The sequence below is a fragment of the Equus przewalskii genome, chromosome 14 (genome assembly GCF_037783145.1).
Source record: "Equus przewalskii isolate Varuska chromosome 14, EquPr2, whole genome shotgun sequence".
NCBI classification, from domain to species: Eukaryota; Metazoa; Chordata; class Mammalia; order Perissodactyla; family Equidae; genus Equus; species Equus przewalskii.
Window position 1 is genome coordinate 17,502,977 of NC_091844.1, and position 19,065 is coordinate 17,522,041.

A 19,065-nucleotide genomic window follows, 5' to 3' on the forward strand; every position below is an offset into this window, starting at 1 on the left:
CTTTGTTTCTTTTTCTCCTCCTTTTTTTAAAATTTATTTTTTATTTTTGCCTTGTCTGGTTTTAATTGAGCATTTTATATTATTCATTTTATCTCATCTTTTAGCATGTCAAGTATATGTCTTTAAAAAATTTGTAATGATTGCCCCAGATTTTGAAATATACATTATAATTAACTAGCTCAACTTCAGATAACATTATACTGTTTCACATGTAGGGCAGGTACCTTATAACAATGTATTCCCAATTCCTCCCTCCCATCCATTATGACATTGCTTTCATTCTTTTCACTTATTCATATGCTGTCTTTGCCTGATACATTGTTACTATTATTACTTTAAACAATTATCTTTTAGATCAATTAAGAATAAGAAAAATAATAGATTCTGCCTTCATTTATTCTTGATCTGGTACTCTTCCTTCATGTAGATCCAAGTTTCTGACCTATATAATTTTCATTCTCCATGAAGAATTTTTTTTTTAACGTTTCTGGTAGGCCAGATCTGCTGTGATGAATTCTCTCAATTTTTATTTGTCTAAGAAAGTCTTTATGTGTCCTTCTCTTTTGAGAGGTAATTTTGCTAGATATAGAGTTCTAGTTTGGTGGGGTTTTTTTCAATGCTTTAAATATCTCAGTCCACTCTCTTCTTGCTCACGCAGTGTCAACCTTAAAATAAAATACAGTCATGTGCCACGTAATGATGTTTTGGTCAATGGTGAACCACATATTTGACAGTGGTCCCATGAGATTAGTACCATATAGCCTAGATATGTAGAAGGCTATACCATCTAGGTTTATGTCAGTGCACTCTATGATGTTCACACAACAACAAAATCACCTAATGATGCATTTCTCAGAACATATCCCATTGTTAAATGATGCACAACTGTAACTGACAAATTATAAAAGCAATGTTGAGTTTGTTTGGGTATAGCAGAGGAATTGCAATTTGGGACAAGCAGATTATAACAAACTATAGGCAAGGCCAAGGAGACAAAGGGGACGATCTGCTTTTATTAGTTTTTAGGAGGAAATTGGAGAGGGTTGTTTTGAACAAAAATTCATTGAAAGAGAACCAGAGTTCAAAGATGTGATGGTTTCTCATTGGCTGCAAGTGGTGGACAGTTTGTTGTTACTAAAGCATGTGGAAATCTTCTTTCTTCCTGCTGGTTTATGGAAACTGCCATGAGTGATACACATGTGAGAGGTCTCCCTTTGTGGCTTCCCAACTCCATTTTAAATTAGGTTTCCTTATTCATTTTTCACATTTTCCCCTTTTGATCAAGATCTTTCTCTGAAACCATAGGTGATCAAGCATCAGGTCATTTAGTTATTAAACATTTTTGTCCCTTTGTGTCCCTCAGTGCCAGGGAAGACCTTTCCCAAGAGTCACGTCCCATGTTGAGGAGAGGGCAGGTGGTGATTGGAAACCACAGAGGCCACATTTGAGCAACAAGGAAGGTAGAAGTAGGGGCTCTCAGGTGTTTTCTACTCTTAAGTTCATATCTTGTCTAGGTTGTAAGCATTGGAAATCATCTTGAAGCACTGAACTAATATCATTCTATTTGTGCATCTTTTCTGCAGAGATTTGAAAGGCAACAGGTACAAAGTTTTAAAGTGAATATGCAAAACAAAATTAAAACTGATGTAACAAATCCAGTTTGCGTAATTGTCCTGAGTCATGATCCTAGGCCTGAAGGTAGCCAATTGAACAAGTCAGAGGACCATGGGGAGTCAGGTAAAACGTGTACCCAGTGCACTTATTTCCTACCTTTGTGCAAGTGGGTTTCCATTTCCCCAGAGGAATTTATCCATGTATAACAAGTAGTAGTAACTACCATACCTACCCCACCTTGTTCAGCTAGGAGATAGTCTGAGGCAATTAGGTTATCCATTACTACCTTAGCTAAGGAATCTAGTGACCATTGTTGGGTTGCTATTGCCTTAGTGGTGGAGTCAACTGTGTTACCAAGGGTAATAGATGGATTTCTAATCATTCGCTTATTTACGTGTGCTCCAGGCCAAGGGAGGAGGAAAGAGGCAAACCCAGACTCATGGACCCCATCGGGCAGTCCCCATTTAGTTCTTTGATGTAGGCCTAAGGGGTTGGCCCAGTGGTTGATATCAGATAGATTATGAATGGACAGTGGAGCAACTAGGTTTGCTAATAAGCATTGTCCTCCCATTCGCCAACTATCTAGACATTCAAAGGCCCAGGAGTGGTGCCATTCTCCACAGACAAAAATGAAACCGGGTGGAGCACAGAGGACTCTGGCTAAAGTATCATTATTTGTGAATCTGCAGGAATGGACCTATTAGCATTCATTAACCAGGGGTCAGTCATGTTTTAGAGGATTCCTCCAAGTCGAAAAGACCATTCTCTAATGTGATGGCATAAAGTACTTGGGTTTGAGTTGTCTTTTGGATGAAGGTTATAAAGGGTAATGGTGCAAATGGGGTGGTTGCAATAGCGTCATATTTTTAAGTTTATCTGGGATGGTGCTATCATTGCCATAGTCGACAGGTGTTTAGGAAGAGACAGGGCATGGGAAGGGAGGTTGACAGAAATTTCATTCTGTAGCTTTCACTCTTTAGGAAGTCAGGTAAAATTTGCAGTGGCATTAGAGAAAAGTGAGAAATTTGTTACAGGATGGACTAAAGGGTCACTGATGTCATGGATGGACCAGAGTTTCTGGTGGCAAACCTGACAATTAGATTAGTTTATCCCTTTTGCAATAGATTGAGAAGTGTACATAAGAGCATTGTCTTTCCAAGAAAGAGTGGGAAAGAATAAGGTAGGAAGGAACAACAGGAAAAGGGGACTGAGGCCTTGTCTGGTCATCTTGGGAAAGCTGTCTCCTTCGGTTGTCATCTGCTTCAATTCCTGGAAATCTTTACTTTTAGGTCACCCATTGGTGTGCAGGTCCAGTGAGGGTTTGGGGCTTTCTTTAGATGTGACACATGGATCCAAGAGTCTATTCCTTGGAGTTTAGTGGCACAAGTGTCGGTTAACAGTACCTGATAGCGGCCTTTCCAGTGGGGTTGAAGAGAATCTTTATGGAGATGTCTTTTCCAATAAATGAAATCTCTGGTTGTAAAGTGTGATGCTTAAGGTCTTAATTTCCCAGGAGAACACTGAAAGATTGTTCTACTGGTTAATTTCAATAGAAGCAATTAGGCCTTTATAGTATAGAAGTATGTCCCCTTTTATCACCTGTGGATTGAAAGAAGCAGGAGCTAGGTGCGTTGGGCACCCTGTGACTGTCTCAAAGGGTGAGAGTTTGTGTTGCAAAAAGAGTAGACCTGAGATTTAGAAGGACCAATGGCAGTGCCTTTGGCCAGGGTATTTGAAGGGTTTCTACAAATTTTGCCAAATGAGTCTTAATGTTGCAATTAGTTTGTTCACTAGTCTTGAATGAGGGTGGTAAGCATGGTGAAAATGTTCTAGAACTGGCCAAACGGCACAGACTTGTCGAAGCACTTGACCAGTGAAGTGAGTTCCCCAGTCACTATGAAGTTTTCAAGAGGGGTTTCCCAGACAGGGATCATCTTTTCTAATAGAATTTCAGCCACGGAAAAGGCGGTAGCCTGTCTACAAGGAAAAGCTTCTGTTCAGTGAGAAAACATACAAACTATTACCAAAAAGTGTTTATATCCCTGAGATGGGAGGAGCTGTATAAAATCCATTTGCCAAACCTTGAATGGCCCATTCGGCAATTTAAAGTGTCTGGGAGCAGGACAGGTTTTCCTAAAGATTGTATTTTGGGCATGTGGGGCAAGCAAAGGAGGCACTTTTTGTGGCTTTACAGATATTTCCCCACTGGTATTGTTTGTAAACGATATCATTTTTCAGCAGACCAATGATCTCATACGTCTACAGTAGTCAGTGATGAGAATTTTAGAGTCTCTGGCAGGACTGGATTTTTATTCGACCCAAACCAGAGTTTTCTCTTTTTATTGAACTAACAGGTATTAGATTTCCAATATTGCTTTTCCTTTTCTGGGGCCAATTGTTGGGCATCTCTAGTCAATTTTTCTAGATTATCATTTGAGGGAGCATCCCTTTGGACCATGATAGAGGTTTGGTTGTTGGTTCCTTTGAGAGCAGCGTTCTTGGCAGAAATAATAGCAAGCTGGTTTCCTTTAGCCTCCAAGGAGTCAAATTTGTAATTCCCAGGAAACTTAGTAATTGCTAAGGCAGATGGTAGGTCTATGGCATCTAATAATTCCTGAATATAAGGGCCATTCTTTATCCTATTCCTGCTGGAGGTAAGGAAATCTTGCTGTTTCTGTAGCATTTCAAAATCGTGTGCTACCACAAAGGCATACTGACTATCAGTATAAATGTGTGCAGTTTTGTTTTTGGCTAAAATCTAGGCTCGAGTAAGAGTATATAATTCAGCCTGTGGAGCCAAGGTAGCTAAGGACAGAGGTGCTGCCTCCATGACTTCAAAAGGAGTTGCAATAGCATACTCAGCACAGTATTTACCATTTTCATCTTTCAGGTAAGAACCATTAGTAAATCATGAAAACTCAACATTAGCTAAAGGGGTTTCTTGTAAGTCATCATGGGGGCATCAAGAGGTGGTCTGTCAAAGTTAAACAGTCCTGTGGAGTTTTGTCTGTTGAAGAGGGAGAAGGGCTGGCAGGGTTAAGGTTATTACATGAGCAAGAGTTTGATATGAAGTGCAGCCAGCAGGAGAATTTCATAGGAAGTAAGGTGACTTGCTGAAAGGTGTTGAGTATGGTAGGAATTTAGAAGAGCTTCAACAGCACGAGGAACAAGGATAGGAGGGGATCTCATCTGACTATTTCCTCAGTGGCCTTTACTAGGACAGCAGTAGCAGGGATGGCCCTGAAGCAACGGGGTATCTTTGTGCCATAGGATCTAGTTGTTGACGGTAAAACCCTATGGGTCAATGATGATCTCTGTATTTCTGAATAAGGACCCCAAGGGCATTTCCTTCCTTTCTGTAAATGAAGTGGAAAAGGGAAGTTGGTAATTGGGGTGCCCAAGGGCTGGCAGGCTTATTAAGCTCCCCTTCAAGGTCTGAAAGGTCACGTCATCCCAGTCCTCCTGGATAATAGGGTCAGGTTTGATGTTTTTTAACCAAACATATAGGGGTTGGGCCATGAGAGAAAAGTTTGGAATCTAGTTACTGCAATAGCAAGCCAGTTCGAGAAAATCTTGTAATTGGAGTTTGGTTTGGGGCTTGGGAAGTTCAGAATGCCATGGAGCCTGTCTGGATCTAGCTGTGGCCTCTGTTCTGAGATTAAATGTCTTAAATAATGAACTCGAGTTTGAACAAACTGCAGTTGTTTCTTAGAGACTTTGTGTGCCTTTACGGCTAAAAGTTTTAACAGTTGGTTACTACTCTTCTGTGAAGAGGTTTGAGGATGGGAGCAGAGAAGCACGTCATCTACATATTGTGATAAGGCAGAGCTTCTAGGAAACGTTATATCATCTACATCAGCTTTTAAGGTTTGTGAGAAGTAAGAAGAATTTTCAGTAAAACCCTGGGGCATTACTCTCCAGGTGTTTTGTTGTCATATAAAGGCAAAGAGTGATTGCCCTTATCCACAGGGATCCTAAATAAAGTGCCGCACAAATCAATTATGGTGAAAAATTTACTTTCAGTAGAGATGGAGGCTAAGAGTAGAGGACTGGGAATAAGGGTGATGAGGGATAATATTGTTTATGGCTCAGAGGTCTTTGACAAATCTCCAAACATAGCCATTGGATTTTATAATGGGTAAAATAAGGGTATTGCAGGGACTGTTACAAGGGATTCTGAGGCCCTGGGCCTTATAATCCTCTATGCTTGGTCTGATTCTTTGTAAGGCCTCTTCATTTATAGGATAGTGATTAATTCTGGGGAGAGACTTTGAGGGATCAATCTGGATCTCGATAGGAGAAGCACTATGGATTCTACCAATGTTGGTTGATGATTTTGCCCATAGGGATGCTAGCAATTGATCCAATAGGGGTGAATGGCCGCCATTTTCAGTATTAATTTTGGTATTGTCAGAGACAGTGTAGATAAAGGATGTCAAAGATGATTGATTTGATTCATTGGACTGGCTGTTTTGGCTCTCACTGTCAAATTCTAAAATTACTTTCCCCTTTTGGGAGAAAGAAATCCCTGTATGATATTTTTCCAAGTCTCAACCCAGTCAATGCAGGGGGTGGAGGTAGTATGTAGGAAGTGACGGGTATTTCTTAGAGGGCCTAGACTAAAGGGATTGGGTTCAGAAACAGGAACCTGTTGAGGTTTATTAAAGACCTCCCTATTTGAACTGTTTTGGTACTCTGAGGCAGGGGCTGTTTAAATAGCGGTGGGGTTGAGCACCCAGATTGTAGCTCCAGTGTTCATAAGGACAGATAGAGATTCATTCCCAGTCGGGAGAGTTGTTTCTCTGAGCCGCTTGAGAGGAAGGATCAGGAAAAACCCCTGTGATTCCTCAGAGTCCCATCACTGGGAAATGGGAAGACGGTGGAAGGATTGGTTGGATGACTGTAGAGGCCTGGAGCGTTTTACTTTATAGCAGTCTTTTTTCCAATGTCCTCAATTCTGTTGAAGTTGGAGATTAAAGATTTTAGGGTGTTTTTCTTAGTAGAATCATCTAGGGTGTGGACTAATTGGCTTGCCAAATTAACTCAGTCTGGCGTGGATGTAGTTTCCCATTCTATTAAGGTTCTTTTAATCAGGAGAGAAAGATCTCAGTCTAGCCCATTAATGAACATAGAGTTGAATTAGAGTAGATGCCACATCCACTGAGAGACCAGAATTTTCCATAAACACAATTTGGAGTTGGCTGTAATAATCATGCACGGGTTCATTGAGTTTTTGAGTGCAAGCTTAGATCTTATTCCAATCAACAGGTTTTGGGAAGGCTCTGGAATTGCCTGGTGGAGTCATGTAGTGATTCCACGAGCCTGATCATATAATAGGGCAAGGAACTCATCTTTCGTCTGCAATTCTAGAGGTATTTCAGAATCATCCCAGTTGGCAGTTTTCATCCACTGTTGGGCTTGGCCTTTGCCGCAAACATATGGACTAGTTGATATAAGTCTGAGAAACCAGGTTGGCAGGTCTGGACAACTATATTAAATTCCTTGGCGAATCTGTAAGCGTCTTCAGTTACTTTAGGGAAGGCCTTGACTATAGCTTGCAGTTCAGGCTTAGTCCAGGGGACATATGAAATTAGGGGCTTAGCATTGGAATCTTCAGAAAGTCTGATTTTAAGAAGGCAGATTCTTTAAGAAGTTCAGAGAAAAAGGGAAGCTTGGTGAGAGGATTAGAATGAAGAAGTGCAGGGTCCAGAGGAGTGGGGATATCGCAGTAGGAAAGAGGAAGTTAGTGTTGGAGGTGAAGGGGAAGAAGAGACCTCTGATGCCTTTTTGTCTTCTTTCAATCGTTTATTTGCCTCAGTTTACAAACAGTTAATTTGTAAAGAGGCAATTTTGGAGTCCTGAATACCTGTGGAAGCCTCGAGGTACCATTTGAAATAGACATCCCATTCAGTTTGTTTAATTCCAGTGCCGCTGTCTTCTAACTTAGTTCTGAGAAAAACAAGTTTGGGGAGATTAAAAGTTCCCCATTCAAGTTCTAGATTATCTTTAGTTAGGTTGGTCCATTTAGTTAAAAATGCACATGAGGACAGCTGTACTTTTTAAACATAAAACTAGCCAGGGTTCTGGAAGGAGGCTACCCTGAAAGTGTTTAGAGGACTGGGATCCCATAGCTCAGAAACAGACATGCAGAAAACAGATGAGTACAGTTGTGCGCTGCGTAATAACGTTTCAAGCAGTGACAGACCACATATATGGCAGTGGTCCCATAAGATTATAATGGAGCTGAAAAATCCCTATTGCCTAGTGACATAGCTGTCGTAACATCGTGGTGCAACACGTTGCTCACGTGTTTGTGGTGATGCTTGTGTAAACAAACCTACCGCATTGCCACTTGTGTAAAAGTATTGCACATACATTTATGTACAGTACGTAGTACTTGATAATGATAATAAACAACTATGTTACTAGTTTATGTATTTACTATGCTGTACTTTCTATCCTTATTTTAGAGTGTACTCTTTCTACTTACAAAAAAAAGTTTACTGTAAAACAGTATGCTGTGTTCTACCAGCAGCAGCCTCATGCATCTCGTGTTTATTGCGTTTCTTGATTGTATCATTGTCTCTTGTGCTTGATTTAATCTTGTGTTGTTTTGTTCATCACGGCCCCTAAGCGTAAATAATCCATTGCTAATGTTGCCAGTAAGAGGCCACATTGAGTGATTGACTTGGAAACGAAATTAAAAGTGGTTAAGGACTATGAAGGTGGAAAGTCAGTGATGGTTGTTGCGCGCCAGTCAGGTATGTCGCATCCCACCATAGCTATGATCTTGGAAAATAAGAACAAAGCAACAGAAGCTGTTAAAAGATCTGCTTCATTGAAGGCAATAAGACTAACAACTCTATCAGAGAGAAACTTCTAATGACCTGGATTGAAGACCAGACACAGAAGTGTGTCCCTCTCAGCACCATGACGGTCACGGGCAAAGCAAAAAGTTTGCAGTGTTGAAAGAAAAGGCTGGATCTGACTACGATGTTGAATTTACTGCTAGCTCTGAGTGAGTTAAACAATTCAAAAATTGTTATTCGTTACATAAGGTGAAAGTGAGTGGTGAGTCTGCAAGTGCTGATGTGAAGGCAGCTGAAGCATTTTTGGAAACTCTACATAAGCTGATTGCGGAGGAAAATTACTTGCCAGAGCAAATATTCAATATGGATGAAATATTCCTATTCTGGGAATGGATGCCTGAAAGGACTTTCATCCATAAAGAGGGTAAGTCAATGCCAGGTTTCAAGGCTTTTAAGGACAGGATAATAGTCTTGCTGGAGGACAGTGTTGCAGGCTGCAAATTGAAACCCTTTGGGATCTGGCACAGTGAGAACCCCAGGGCCTTCAAGCATATCTGTCAATAAGCACACACTGCCATTGTACGACAGGAGCAATAAGAAGTCATGGATGACCCAGCTCCTCTTCCAAGATGGCCTCCTGAATTGCTGTGCCAGCGAAATAGAGAAATATTGTTTGGAGAATAACGTATCTTTCAAGATTTTGCTTATTGTTGATGATGCTCCTGGACATCCTCCTTTTATTGATGATCTTCCTCCCAATATCACAGTGGTGTTTCACCCTCCAAACACCACCTCTTTGATCCAACCAATGGATCAAGGAGTTATAGCAGCTTTTAAGGCCTATGACCCAAGGAGGACCTTTGCCCAGGCTCTTGCTGTAACTGAGGAAGACACTGAGAAGACACTTATGCAATTTTGGAAGGGTTACAACATCTGTGACTGCATCAACAATCTTGCTTGGACTTTGGGGTGTTGTCACCACGGAGTGTATGAATAACATCTGGCAGAAGACGTTCAAGAGAATTGTCCATGACTTCAAAGGATTTGCAAAGTATGAGGAGGTTGCAAAAATCAACAAGGCTGTGGCTGAGGTGGCAAACAACTTTAACTTGGGTGTAGATGAGGATCACATTGAGGAGCTCCTAGGGCGGTTCCTGAGGAATTGACTAATGAGAAGTTGTTGGAACAGGAATGCGTGGCTGAACAAGAGGCAAGAGAAAAGGAAACTGCAGGAGAAGAAAAAGAACCCTGAAGAAAATTCACAGTGAAGGTTTAGCACACACTTTTGCAGACCTTGACAAGCTCCTTGAAAACTGAAAACATGAACCCCCTCACCAAAAGGTTTTCTTTAATAGAGAGGAGTGCTCATGATGCATTATCTAATTATAAGCAAATCTGTGGTAAAAAAAGAAACCAAGCAAACCACCGTGTTTCTGGGCATATTTCAGAGAAGAATCACACCTCCTCAAGAAGAGCCTCAGGCGGGTCCTTCAGGAGGTATTGCAGAAAAAGGCATTGTTGTCATAGGAGATGACAGCTCCATGCGGGTTATTGCCCTGAAGACCCTTCGGTGGGACAAGTTGTAGAGGTGGATGACAGTGATATTGATGATCCTGACCCTCTGTAGGCCTAGGCTAATGTGTGTATTTGTCTTAGCTTTTAACACAGAAGTTTTAAAAGTGAAAAAGAAATTTTTTTAAATAGGAAAAAGCTTATAGAATAAAGATATAAAGAAAGAAAATACTTTTTATAGCTATACAATGTGTGTTTTAAGCTAAGTGTTAATACAGAAGAGTCAAAAAGTTAAAAACATTGAAAGTTTAGGGGCTGGCCCCGTGGCCGAGTGGTTAAGTTAGTGCGCTCCGCTGCAGGCGGCCCAGTGTTTCGTTGGTTCGAATCCTGGGCGCGGACATGGCACCGCTCATCAGACCACGCTGAGGCAGCGTCCCACATGCCACAACTAGAAGGACCCGCAACGAAGAATGTACAACTATGTGCTGGGGGGCTTTGGGGAGAAAAAGGAAAAAAATAAAATCTTAAAAAAAATATTTAAAAGTTTATAAAGTAAAAAAGTTACCGTAAGCTAAGGTTAATTTATTATTGAAGAAAGAAAAGATTTTTTTTAATTCAGTGTAGCCTAAGTGTGCAGTGTGTGTAAAGTCTACAGTAGTGTGCAGTGATGTCCAAGACCTTCACGTTCACTCACCACTCACTCACTGACTCACCCAGAGCAATTTCTGGTCCTGCAAGCTCCATTCACGGTTAGTGTCCTATACAGGTGTACCATTTTTTATCTTTTATACCATATTTTTTACTGTACTTTTTCTATGTTTAGATAAGTTTAGATACACAAATACCTCTGAGTTACAGTTGCCTACAGTATTCAGTAGAGTAATGTGCTGTACAGGTTTGTAGCCTAGGAGCAATAGGCTATACCATTTAGCCTAGGTGTGTAGTAGGCTACACCACCCAGGTTTGTGTAAGTACACTCTGTGACGTTCACAGAACAATGAAATTGTGTAACGATGCATTCCCCAGAACATATCCCCATCGTTAAGTGACACGTGACTGTATATGAACATATAAATATCTCTATCTGTCCCTTCTTCTGCCTTCCTCTCTTCCTCCCCATCCCTGCTCCTTCCCCCCTCCCTCTCTTCTTCCCTCTTTCTCTCTCTTTTCCGTAACTAGTGTCGTACTGTGCATATTCTTTACCTTGCTATTTTCATTTACATTTTGAGAATTAATTCCGTGAGGAGTCATCATTGCATTGCCTTTTTGTCTTTAGTTAGAATATACTGTCCATTTATGGAAATTCTCTAATATGTTTAGTTAGTCTCCTCTTGATATACATTTAGGTAATTTCGAATCTTTTGCTGCTGCAAACAGTGCAACAGTGCATTTCTGCAAAAGTCATTTCACCATCGCCATTGTTGTCTTAGATTGAATACTCATCCTTTAAGGAATATCAGCAGTTAAATACTGTGATGATGAACTTTGAAGCAACGTTTGTTTAATGACTTTTCTTTCAAGCTTCTGGATTTATTTAAGCAGTGGATAACCTTAAATTAAAAGGCAACTAGGGTCTGGCCTGGTGGCCAGTGGTTAAGTTCATGCCCTCTGCTTCAGTGGCCCCACGTTCATGGGTTCAGATCCCAAGTGCAGACCCACGCACTCCCCATTAAGCCATGATGTGGCAGCGTCCCACGTACAAAATAAAGGAAGATTGGTATGGATGTTAGCTCAGGGACAATGTTCCTTGCCAAAAAAAAAAAAAGGGGGGGGGCAAACCGTTAAGTAGCTGTAATAAGATAGTTTTTAATCTCTTTGAATTAGAATTTTCTCCACACTGAGCATGTAAAACAAAATATTGAAATATGCTGGATTCTGAAGTTGGTATAACATTGTAATAACTAATTTAAAGTTTTATCTTTCATCAGGACAGATAGATTATTCTCATTTACTTAGTTTACATTAGGAAAAGTTTTGAATGTGAACATACATGATAAATGTTTACATTTGTGTGTTGCTTAATGATGGGGACATATTCTGAGAAATGTGTCATCAGGTGATTTCATTGTTGTGCAAACATCATAGAGTGTACTTACACAGTCCTAGATGGTATAGCCTCCTACACACTTTGGCTATATGGTACTAATCTTATGGGACCACCATCGTATATGTGGTCAGTCGTTGACTGAACCATCATTATGTGCGTGACTGTATTAGCATAATACTTCCTTTATTTGTGGAGTTCCATATTACATTTATTTGAAGGATTTTGATACTAAAAACAAACTTAAAAACTGCACTGGTTCATTCTGCCTCATTTTAAGGTTTAAATTTGAATTGTGAAACTTATCCTAGGTGATCTTCCTGAAATTCTAGTAAACTGCTGCAGGTTGGTACTTATCATGGTGGATTGCTTCCAGTAGATTGGTTGTCCTCAGGGATTAGCAATTGAAAACAGAAATAATAGGAGCTAATCAATATTTTAATCCATGAAAATAAGAATCTAAAATAAATTTATATTTATCTGTATAATAAACAGGATTAGGAGTAACTCACTGCCTTATGTAACTTACTGCTTTGTATATAATAGATGCTCAGTATTTTTTCTCTAAACCTGAAGTGAAATAGTGTTAGCCATCAGAGTTGCTAGTTCAAACAAAAATTATTTAACCAAACCCATTTTTTACCCCTGCCTCTTATTCTGTAATGAAGGACTCTCTTTCGTCTAGGTCCCTTAGTTGCTTTGTTCTCACTGAGTAAAATGCCACAGCCCCTGCCCCTGCCTGGATAGTGGATAGTCACAGGGCTCCCTTGCAGATTTCTTCGTCTCTGCTCAAAAGTCCCCTTAGCAGTTGAGCTTTCATCACCCTGTATAAAATAGCCATTCTCCCCCAACTGCCCTCGTCATATTTCCTTGCTTTGTTTTTCTCTCTAATACTAATTTTCTGACAGTATATATACATTTGCATGTTTGTTTGTTTGTTTTCTGTTTTTCCTCATTAGAATATAACTTCATAAGATGGAGTCTTTATTTTGTCTCCTATATTGCTAGCACACTGAACAGTACATAGCAGGTGCTCAGTAAACATTTGAATGGATGTATGAGCCTTGAATTTCCTTCTTGCTGTTTCTGGAAGTTCTGGTTAGATTCTAACAGTGTCTTCAAATTTCTTCATGTGTTGCCTAAAATAATTTGGAGTACTTGTGTACCCTCTTGGACAGTTGCAAATCAACATTTTATGTTTTTTATCATACGTTTAAATAGAGTTGCGTAGGATGTAATTTTTGGCATATTGTAAATATTGTGTTTAAATAGAATTGTGGCGTTACTCTTTAAAAGTATCACAGTGATTTGATATCTATCAATATTCATTTAAAACATACGTGCACAAGTTCTTATTTATAGTTGGATATTTTTCATTATTCTCTTTCTCCTTGAAAGGAGAATTTCCGTTTATTTCCATTCCACTTTTACCACATGAATTTCTCCTAATGTAATAGTTTTGTGCTTAAGAATAACTTAGTAATCATCCTATTGTACTTGGAACAAAAATCTCTTCGTAGCTTTTATGATAAAAAACACTCAGCAAACTAGGAATAGAAGGGAACTTGCTAAACATGGTAAAGGGCATTTATGAAAACCTACAGCCCACATTGTACTAAATTGTCAGAGACTGAAAGCTTTTTCCTTAAAATCAGGAACAAGAGAAAGATGCCTGCTTTTGCCACTACTATTTAACATTGTACTAGAAGTCCTAGCTGGAGCCACTGGGCAAGAAAAATATAAAAGCCATCCACATTGAAAAGGAAAAAGTCAAACTACCTATTTGCAGTGACATGATTCTGTATATAGGAAACTTCAAAGAATCCTCATGCACAAAAAAACTAGTTATAAGCAAATTCAGCAAAGTTACTAATTTCAAGGTAAACATAAAAAAAGTTGTTTTTTAATACAAGCAATGAAAAATCTGAAAAGGAAATAAAGGAAAAATTTCTTTTATAATAGCATTCAGAAGAATAAGATACTGAGGAATAAATTTAACCAAGGAAACAAAACACTTGTACACTGAAAACTACAAAACATTGCTGGAAGACACTCCAGGTTCATGGGTTGCAAGACTTAATGTTAAGATGGCGGTACCACCCAAAGCAGCCTGCAGGTTCAGTGCAATGCCTATCAAAATTCCAAATGCCTTTCTTGCAGAAATGGAAACGTTGATCCTCAAATTCATGTGGAATACAACAGGTCGCAAATAGCCAAAACAGTACTGAACAAGAAAAACAAATTTGGAGGACTCACAGTTGCTGATTTCAAAAGTTACTACAAAGCCATAGTAGTTTTAAAACAGTGTGGTATTGGCATAAGGATAGACATATAGACCAATGGGATAGAACTGAGAGTCCAGAAGTAAACCCCTTGATCTATGGCCCGTTGATTTTCTACAAGGGTGCCAAGACCATTCAGTGGGGGAAGGATAGTCCTTCAAAAAATGGTGCTGGGACAAGTGGGTAGCCACATACAAAGGAATGAAGCCGGACTCCTACCTCACTTCATATCCAAAAATTAGCTCAAAGTGAATCAAAGACCTAAATGAAGGTCTTTGGCCTAAAACCGTAAAACTCCTAGAAAAAGGCATAGGGTAAATCTTTATGACCTCATGTCTGGCAATGGATTCTTAGCTATGACACTAAAAGCACAAGCAACGCAAGAAAAAATAGACAAATTGGAATTCATCAAGATTAAAAGCTATTGTGCATCAAAGGACATTATCAAGAAAGTAGAAAGATAACCTGCAGAATGAAAGAAAAATTTTGCAAATCCTATGTCTGATAAGGTTCTACTATCGGAATATATGAAGAACTCATACAACTGAACAAGAAAAGGACAACTAAACTTAAAAATGATAGAAAACATGAATAGACGTTTCTCCAAGGGAGATATACGAATGGCCAAGCACATGCAAAGATACTCAGTCATTAAGGAAGTGCAAATCCAAACTGCAGTGAGATAATATGCTTCAGCAGGTCCAGCAGTTTGGCTATAATAAAAAGAAATTGGAAAATAAGTGTTGGTAAGGATGTGGAGAAATAGGAACTCTTGTACACTGCTGGAGGAAATGTAAAATGGTGAAGCCCTTTGAAAAGTTTTAGAGTTTCTCAGAAAGATAAACAGAATTACCATATGACCCAACAGTTCCACAACTAGGCATATACCCCAAAGAATTGAAACTAGGTATTCAAATGAATACCTGTACACAAATGTTCATAGCAGCACTATTCACATAACCAAAAAATGGAAACAACTCAAATGCCCAACAGTGGATGAATGGTATATACATAACACTGGAATATTAGTCAGCCTTAAAGAGAACTGAAGTATTGATACATGCTACAACATGGATGAACCTTGAAAACACCGTACTAAATCAAAGAAGCCAGACACGAAAGGCCACATAGTGTGTGAGTTATTTTACATGAAATACCCAAATAAGCAGATCAAAAGAGATAAAAAGCAAGGGAGTGGGGGGAACCGGACATAGGGAGAGATTATTTAAAGGATATAGTGTGTTCTTCTGACATACTGAAAAAGTTTTGAGACTAGAGAGAGTTGGTGATTGCACAACATTGTGAGGTCACTAAATGCACTGAATTGTACATTTTAAAATGGCTAATTGTATGTTATGTGAATTTCACTTAAAAAATGTTTGTAAACCTAACATTAAAATTTTTAAAAATAGTATAACCATACAGTTTTAAGTGCTTTAATATTTCTTCTGAGTGGTTACTATAGTTGTTGCATAATAAATGTTTTTTTGTTAAATAGTGATTTTATTTTTTTTAAAGGTTTTTTTCTGATTGTCGTCTTCTTTTTTTGGGGGAGTGGTGAGGAAGAGTGGCCCTGAGCTAACATCTGTTGCCAATCTTCCTCTTTTTTTTCTTCCTCTCCTCAAAGCCCCAGTACGTATTTGTATATCCTAGTTGAAGGTCATTCTAGTTCTTCTATATGGGATGCTGCCACAGCATGGCTTGATGAGTGATGCATAGTTCCACGCCCAGGATCTGGACTGGCTAACCCGGGGCTGCCGAAGCGGAGTGCACAAACTTAACTTCTCGGCCACAGGGCCGGCCCCGTAAATAATGATTTTAATTAAATCATTAAAAGTGAAATTTGTAGGAAATACATCTTCTCTTAATGGTCTGGATTTTTTTTTTTTTTTTTTTTTTTTAAGATTGGCACCTCGGCTAACAACTGTTGCCAAGCTTCCTTTTTTTTTTTTTTTTTTAAGGATTGGCACTTGGGCTAACAACTGTTGCCAATCTTTTTTTTTTTTTCTGCTTTATCTCCCCAAACCCGCCCTGTACACAGTTGTATGTCTTAGTTGCATGTCCTTCTAGTTGTGGGATGTGGGACGCCGTCTCAATGTGGCCTGATGAGCGGTGCCATGTCCACGCCCAGGATCCGAACCCTGGGCCGCCGCAGCAGAGTGCGCGAACTTAACCACTCGGCCACGGAGCTGGCCCCAGTGGTCTGGATTTTTTAACGCTTTTAGTTCATATATCCATGGATGAATGCTAAAAGGTTCAGCATCAGTTCTCTTCCTGTTTTATCTTCTTTTATTTTTTTTTTACACCTTTATTCCCATAATCATTGTTTATTATACACGTGAACCCTGATCCTCATAATAGGCTTATTGGTAGGCTTTCTGGGAGCGATTGCAGGCGGCAGGGTCTCCAAACGTTTTGGATTTGCAGCGATAAGAGATCAACTACCATCAGGGTCCAGTCATACTAGAAGAGCATATCTTTGATCTCCTTGGAATCCTAGCCACATATTTCTCGCAATAGGCCAGCAGGGCTTTGGAGGTGGACTAGCGGATTTTGTAAATCTGGACCACGTGGCCACCACCATTTACATGGACACAGAGGTCCATGCCAGCTAATCGCTCCTTGCCCAGAAGCAGAACAGGTTCTAGTAGCTTGTATTGCAGCCATCATGTTAGATTATCTCCAGAGGTTTCCCATTCACCTGATGAGGCCGTTACCCCCTGTGCAGTGGGTCAGGGCTGTAGCCGTCTTCTTGCATCCCAAGACCCGCACCGATTGCAAAGGGCCCTTGGATGGCATGGCTGCAGGTGTAGACAACAGATCCTCATCCTAAGGTGCTAAAAGTGGAAGAAAGCCTTATGTTATGTTTTGTTAGACTCAAGTTTCTGAGAAACATGTTAATCTAAGTAAGTAGGTGGTAATGAAAGGAGTTTTGTTATGTCACTGTCACTCAGTTTTGAACTTCTGTGTCATATGCCAAAAAGCACACAGTGATTTCATGTAAAATTTAGTTTTAATGACTTATCAGCTGGCAGCTCAGAATTTCCTTCAGTTTTTTTGAAACTGAACAGTTGGAAAATACTTTACTTGCATAAGAATTTGACGGTCATTAGAGTCATTCACTATTTTCTCAACACTTGCACCACTGTTTCCAGTTGGCCCTATGTTTAGTGCTTCAGAGGTTTTTGCCTCTCAGGGAAATATATCATGGTAATAAAAGACAAGTTAGAGGAATATCTTTCTTTTGTAAAATGAAAAAACATTATTGTTAAAGGGGAAAAGGAAAAGGTGAACTCTCGTGACACAGGCAGAGCAGTTTTTGAAATAAATATGTACAGAAGTTGAAGATCTTCTGATGCCCTTAAAACCTATCTATGCCCATGCACCTCTTGACAAGTCTTTAAGTACCTGCAGGGTATTGAATTCTCTGTGAGGTCTTGTATAAAGTACTTCTTACTGCCTGTCTTCAGATAAGAATCTTTGAATAGCTTGGAACTTCTGTATACTGTGAATAAAAAGATGAAAAAAATAGAATTTGGCCCCAAAGCTCTTTCTTTGAAAATGGCTTTATTTCTTTTGTGTCTGGAATAAATATAGACTTAATATAAAATTCTTTAAAATTCAGTGAATTAAAAGTGTTGCCTTCTCATATAATTCCTTCTTTAAAATTTTTCCCAGGTCAATGAATGGTCATTGAAGATAAGAAAGGAGATGAGAGTTGTTGACAGGCAAATAAGAGGTAAATTGTCATTTTATGTCTCCTATTCTCAACTCCTTGATATATTTTGCATTAGTTCATAAAAATAAAATGATTCTACATACTGTAAGACATAGTATATTCTTATATTAATTATTTATAGCTGTCCTGATTATTTTGCTTTCTTATCATTATAAGAAAACAAGACATAATGAACTCAAAGAAACTTTACATTTTATGAGAACTAAATTTTTCCTCTGGTCTGGAATTCAGCTATTCAAGGAGGGAGGGGCCGTGTTCATCCATCTCTGATTTCCTAGCCTCCAGGTTAGTGTTGGAAACAAAGCAGTTGCTCACATACTTTGGTAGAGTAATGGCCTCCCAAAGATGTCCTTGTCCTCATCCCCAGAACCTGTGAATATGGTACCTTAGCTGGCAAAAGGGACTTTGCAGGTGTGATTGAATTAAGGATCTTGAGGTGGGAGAGATTATTCTGGGTTATCTGGGTGGGCCCGAGGTAACCACAAGGGTCCTTATAAGAGAGAGGCAGTATGTTGAGAAAAAGTGAGAGCAAAGCGGATGTGACCACAAAACCACGTGCTGGAGTGACATGCTCTGAAGATGGAGGAAGAGGCCATGAGCCAAGGAGTGCAGTTGACCTCTGGAAGCTAAGGGGCAAGGAAGTGGATTCTCCCCTGAAGCCTGCAGAAGAAATGCAGCCCTTCCAACACTTTGATTTTAGACTTCTGACCACTAGAATTGTAAAAGAATAAATTTGTGTTGATTTAAGCTATTAAAAAAAGAGAACTATAGAAACCTCTTCCTACTTACAAAGAAATGATTTTATGGAATTCAAATTAAATAAATTGTGTTAGGTGAAGAATGCAGTTCCATTTTCACTACTCTAGTTTATCTTAGCATGACTGTAAATTGAAGAAAATGTATTTCTAAAGAGCGTTGATTGCTGTTTGAGTACCACTTAAAATAAAGGTAACTTGCAAAGAGATAGTAATGTTTAAAACTTTGGTGATTTTTATTACTTTCATATTTGGAGAAGAAGTAATACCATAGAGATATCCCAATATCACTCCCTTAAAAAAAGAATGG

The 19,065-nt window shown here is 39.3% G+C and overlaps 1 protein-coding gene and 1 pseudogene across 1 annotated transcript in view; one reads left to right on the top strand and one right to left on the bottom strand.

The window, feature by feature from the left end:
- Positions 1 to 19,065, top strand: part of CHMP3 (charged multivesicular body protein 3) — a 67,921-nt gene that overhangs the window by 13,204 nt on the left and 35,652 nt on the right. The window contains 1 exon segment of the mRNA XM_070573697.1: positions 17,940 to 18,000. Within this exon segment, the coding sequence (XP_070429798.1) occupies positions 17,940 to 18,000 (61 nt within the window).
- On the bottom strand, positions 16,625 to 17,060 carry LOC139075712 (small ribosomal subunit protein uS9-like; annotated as a pseudogene).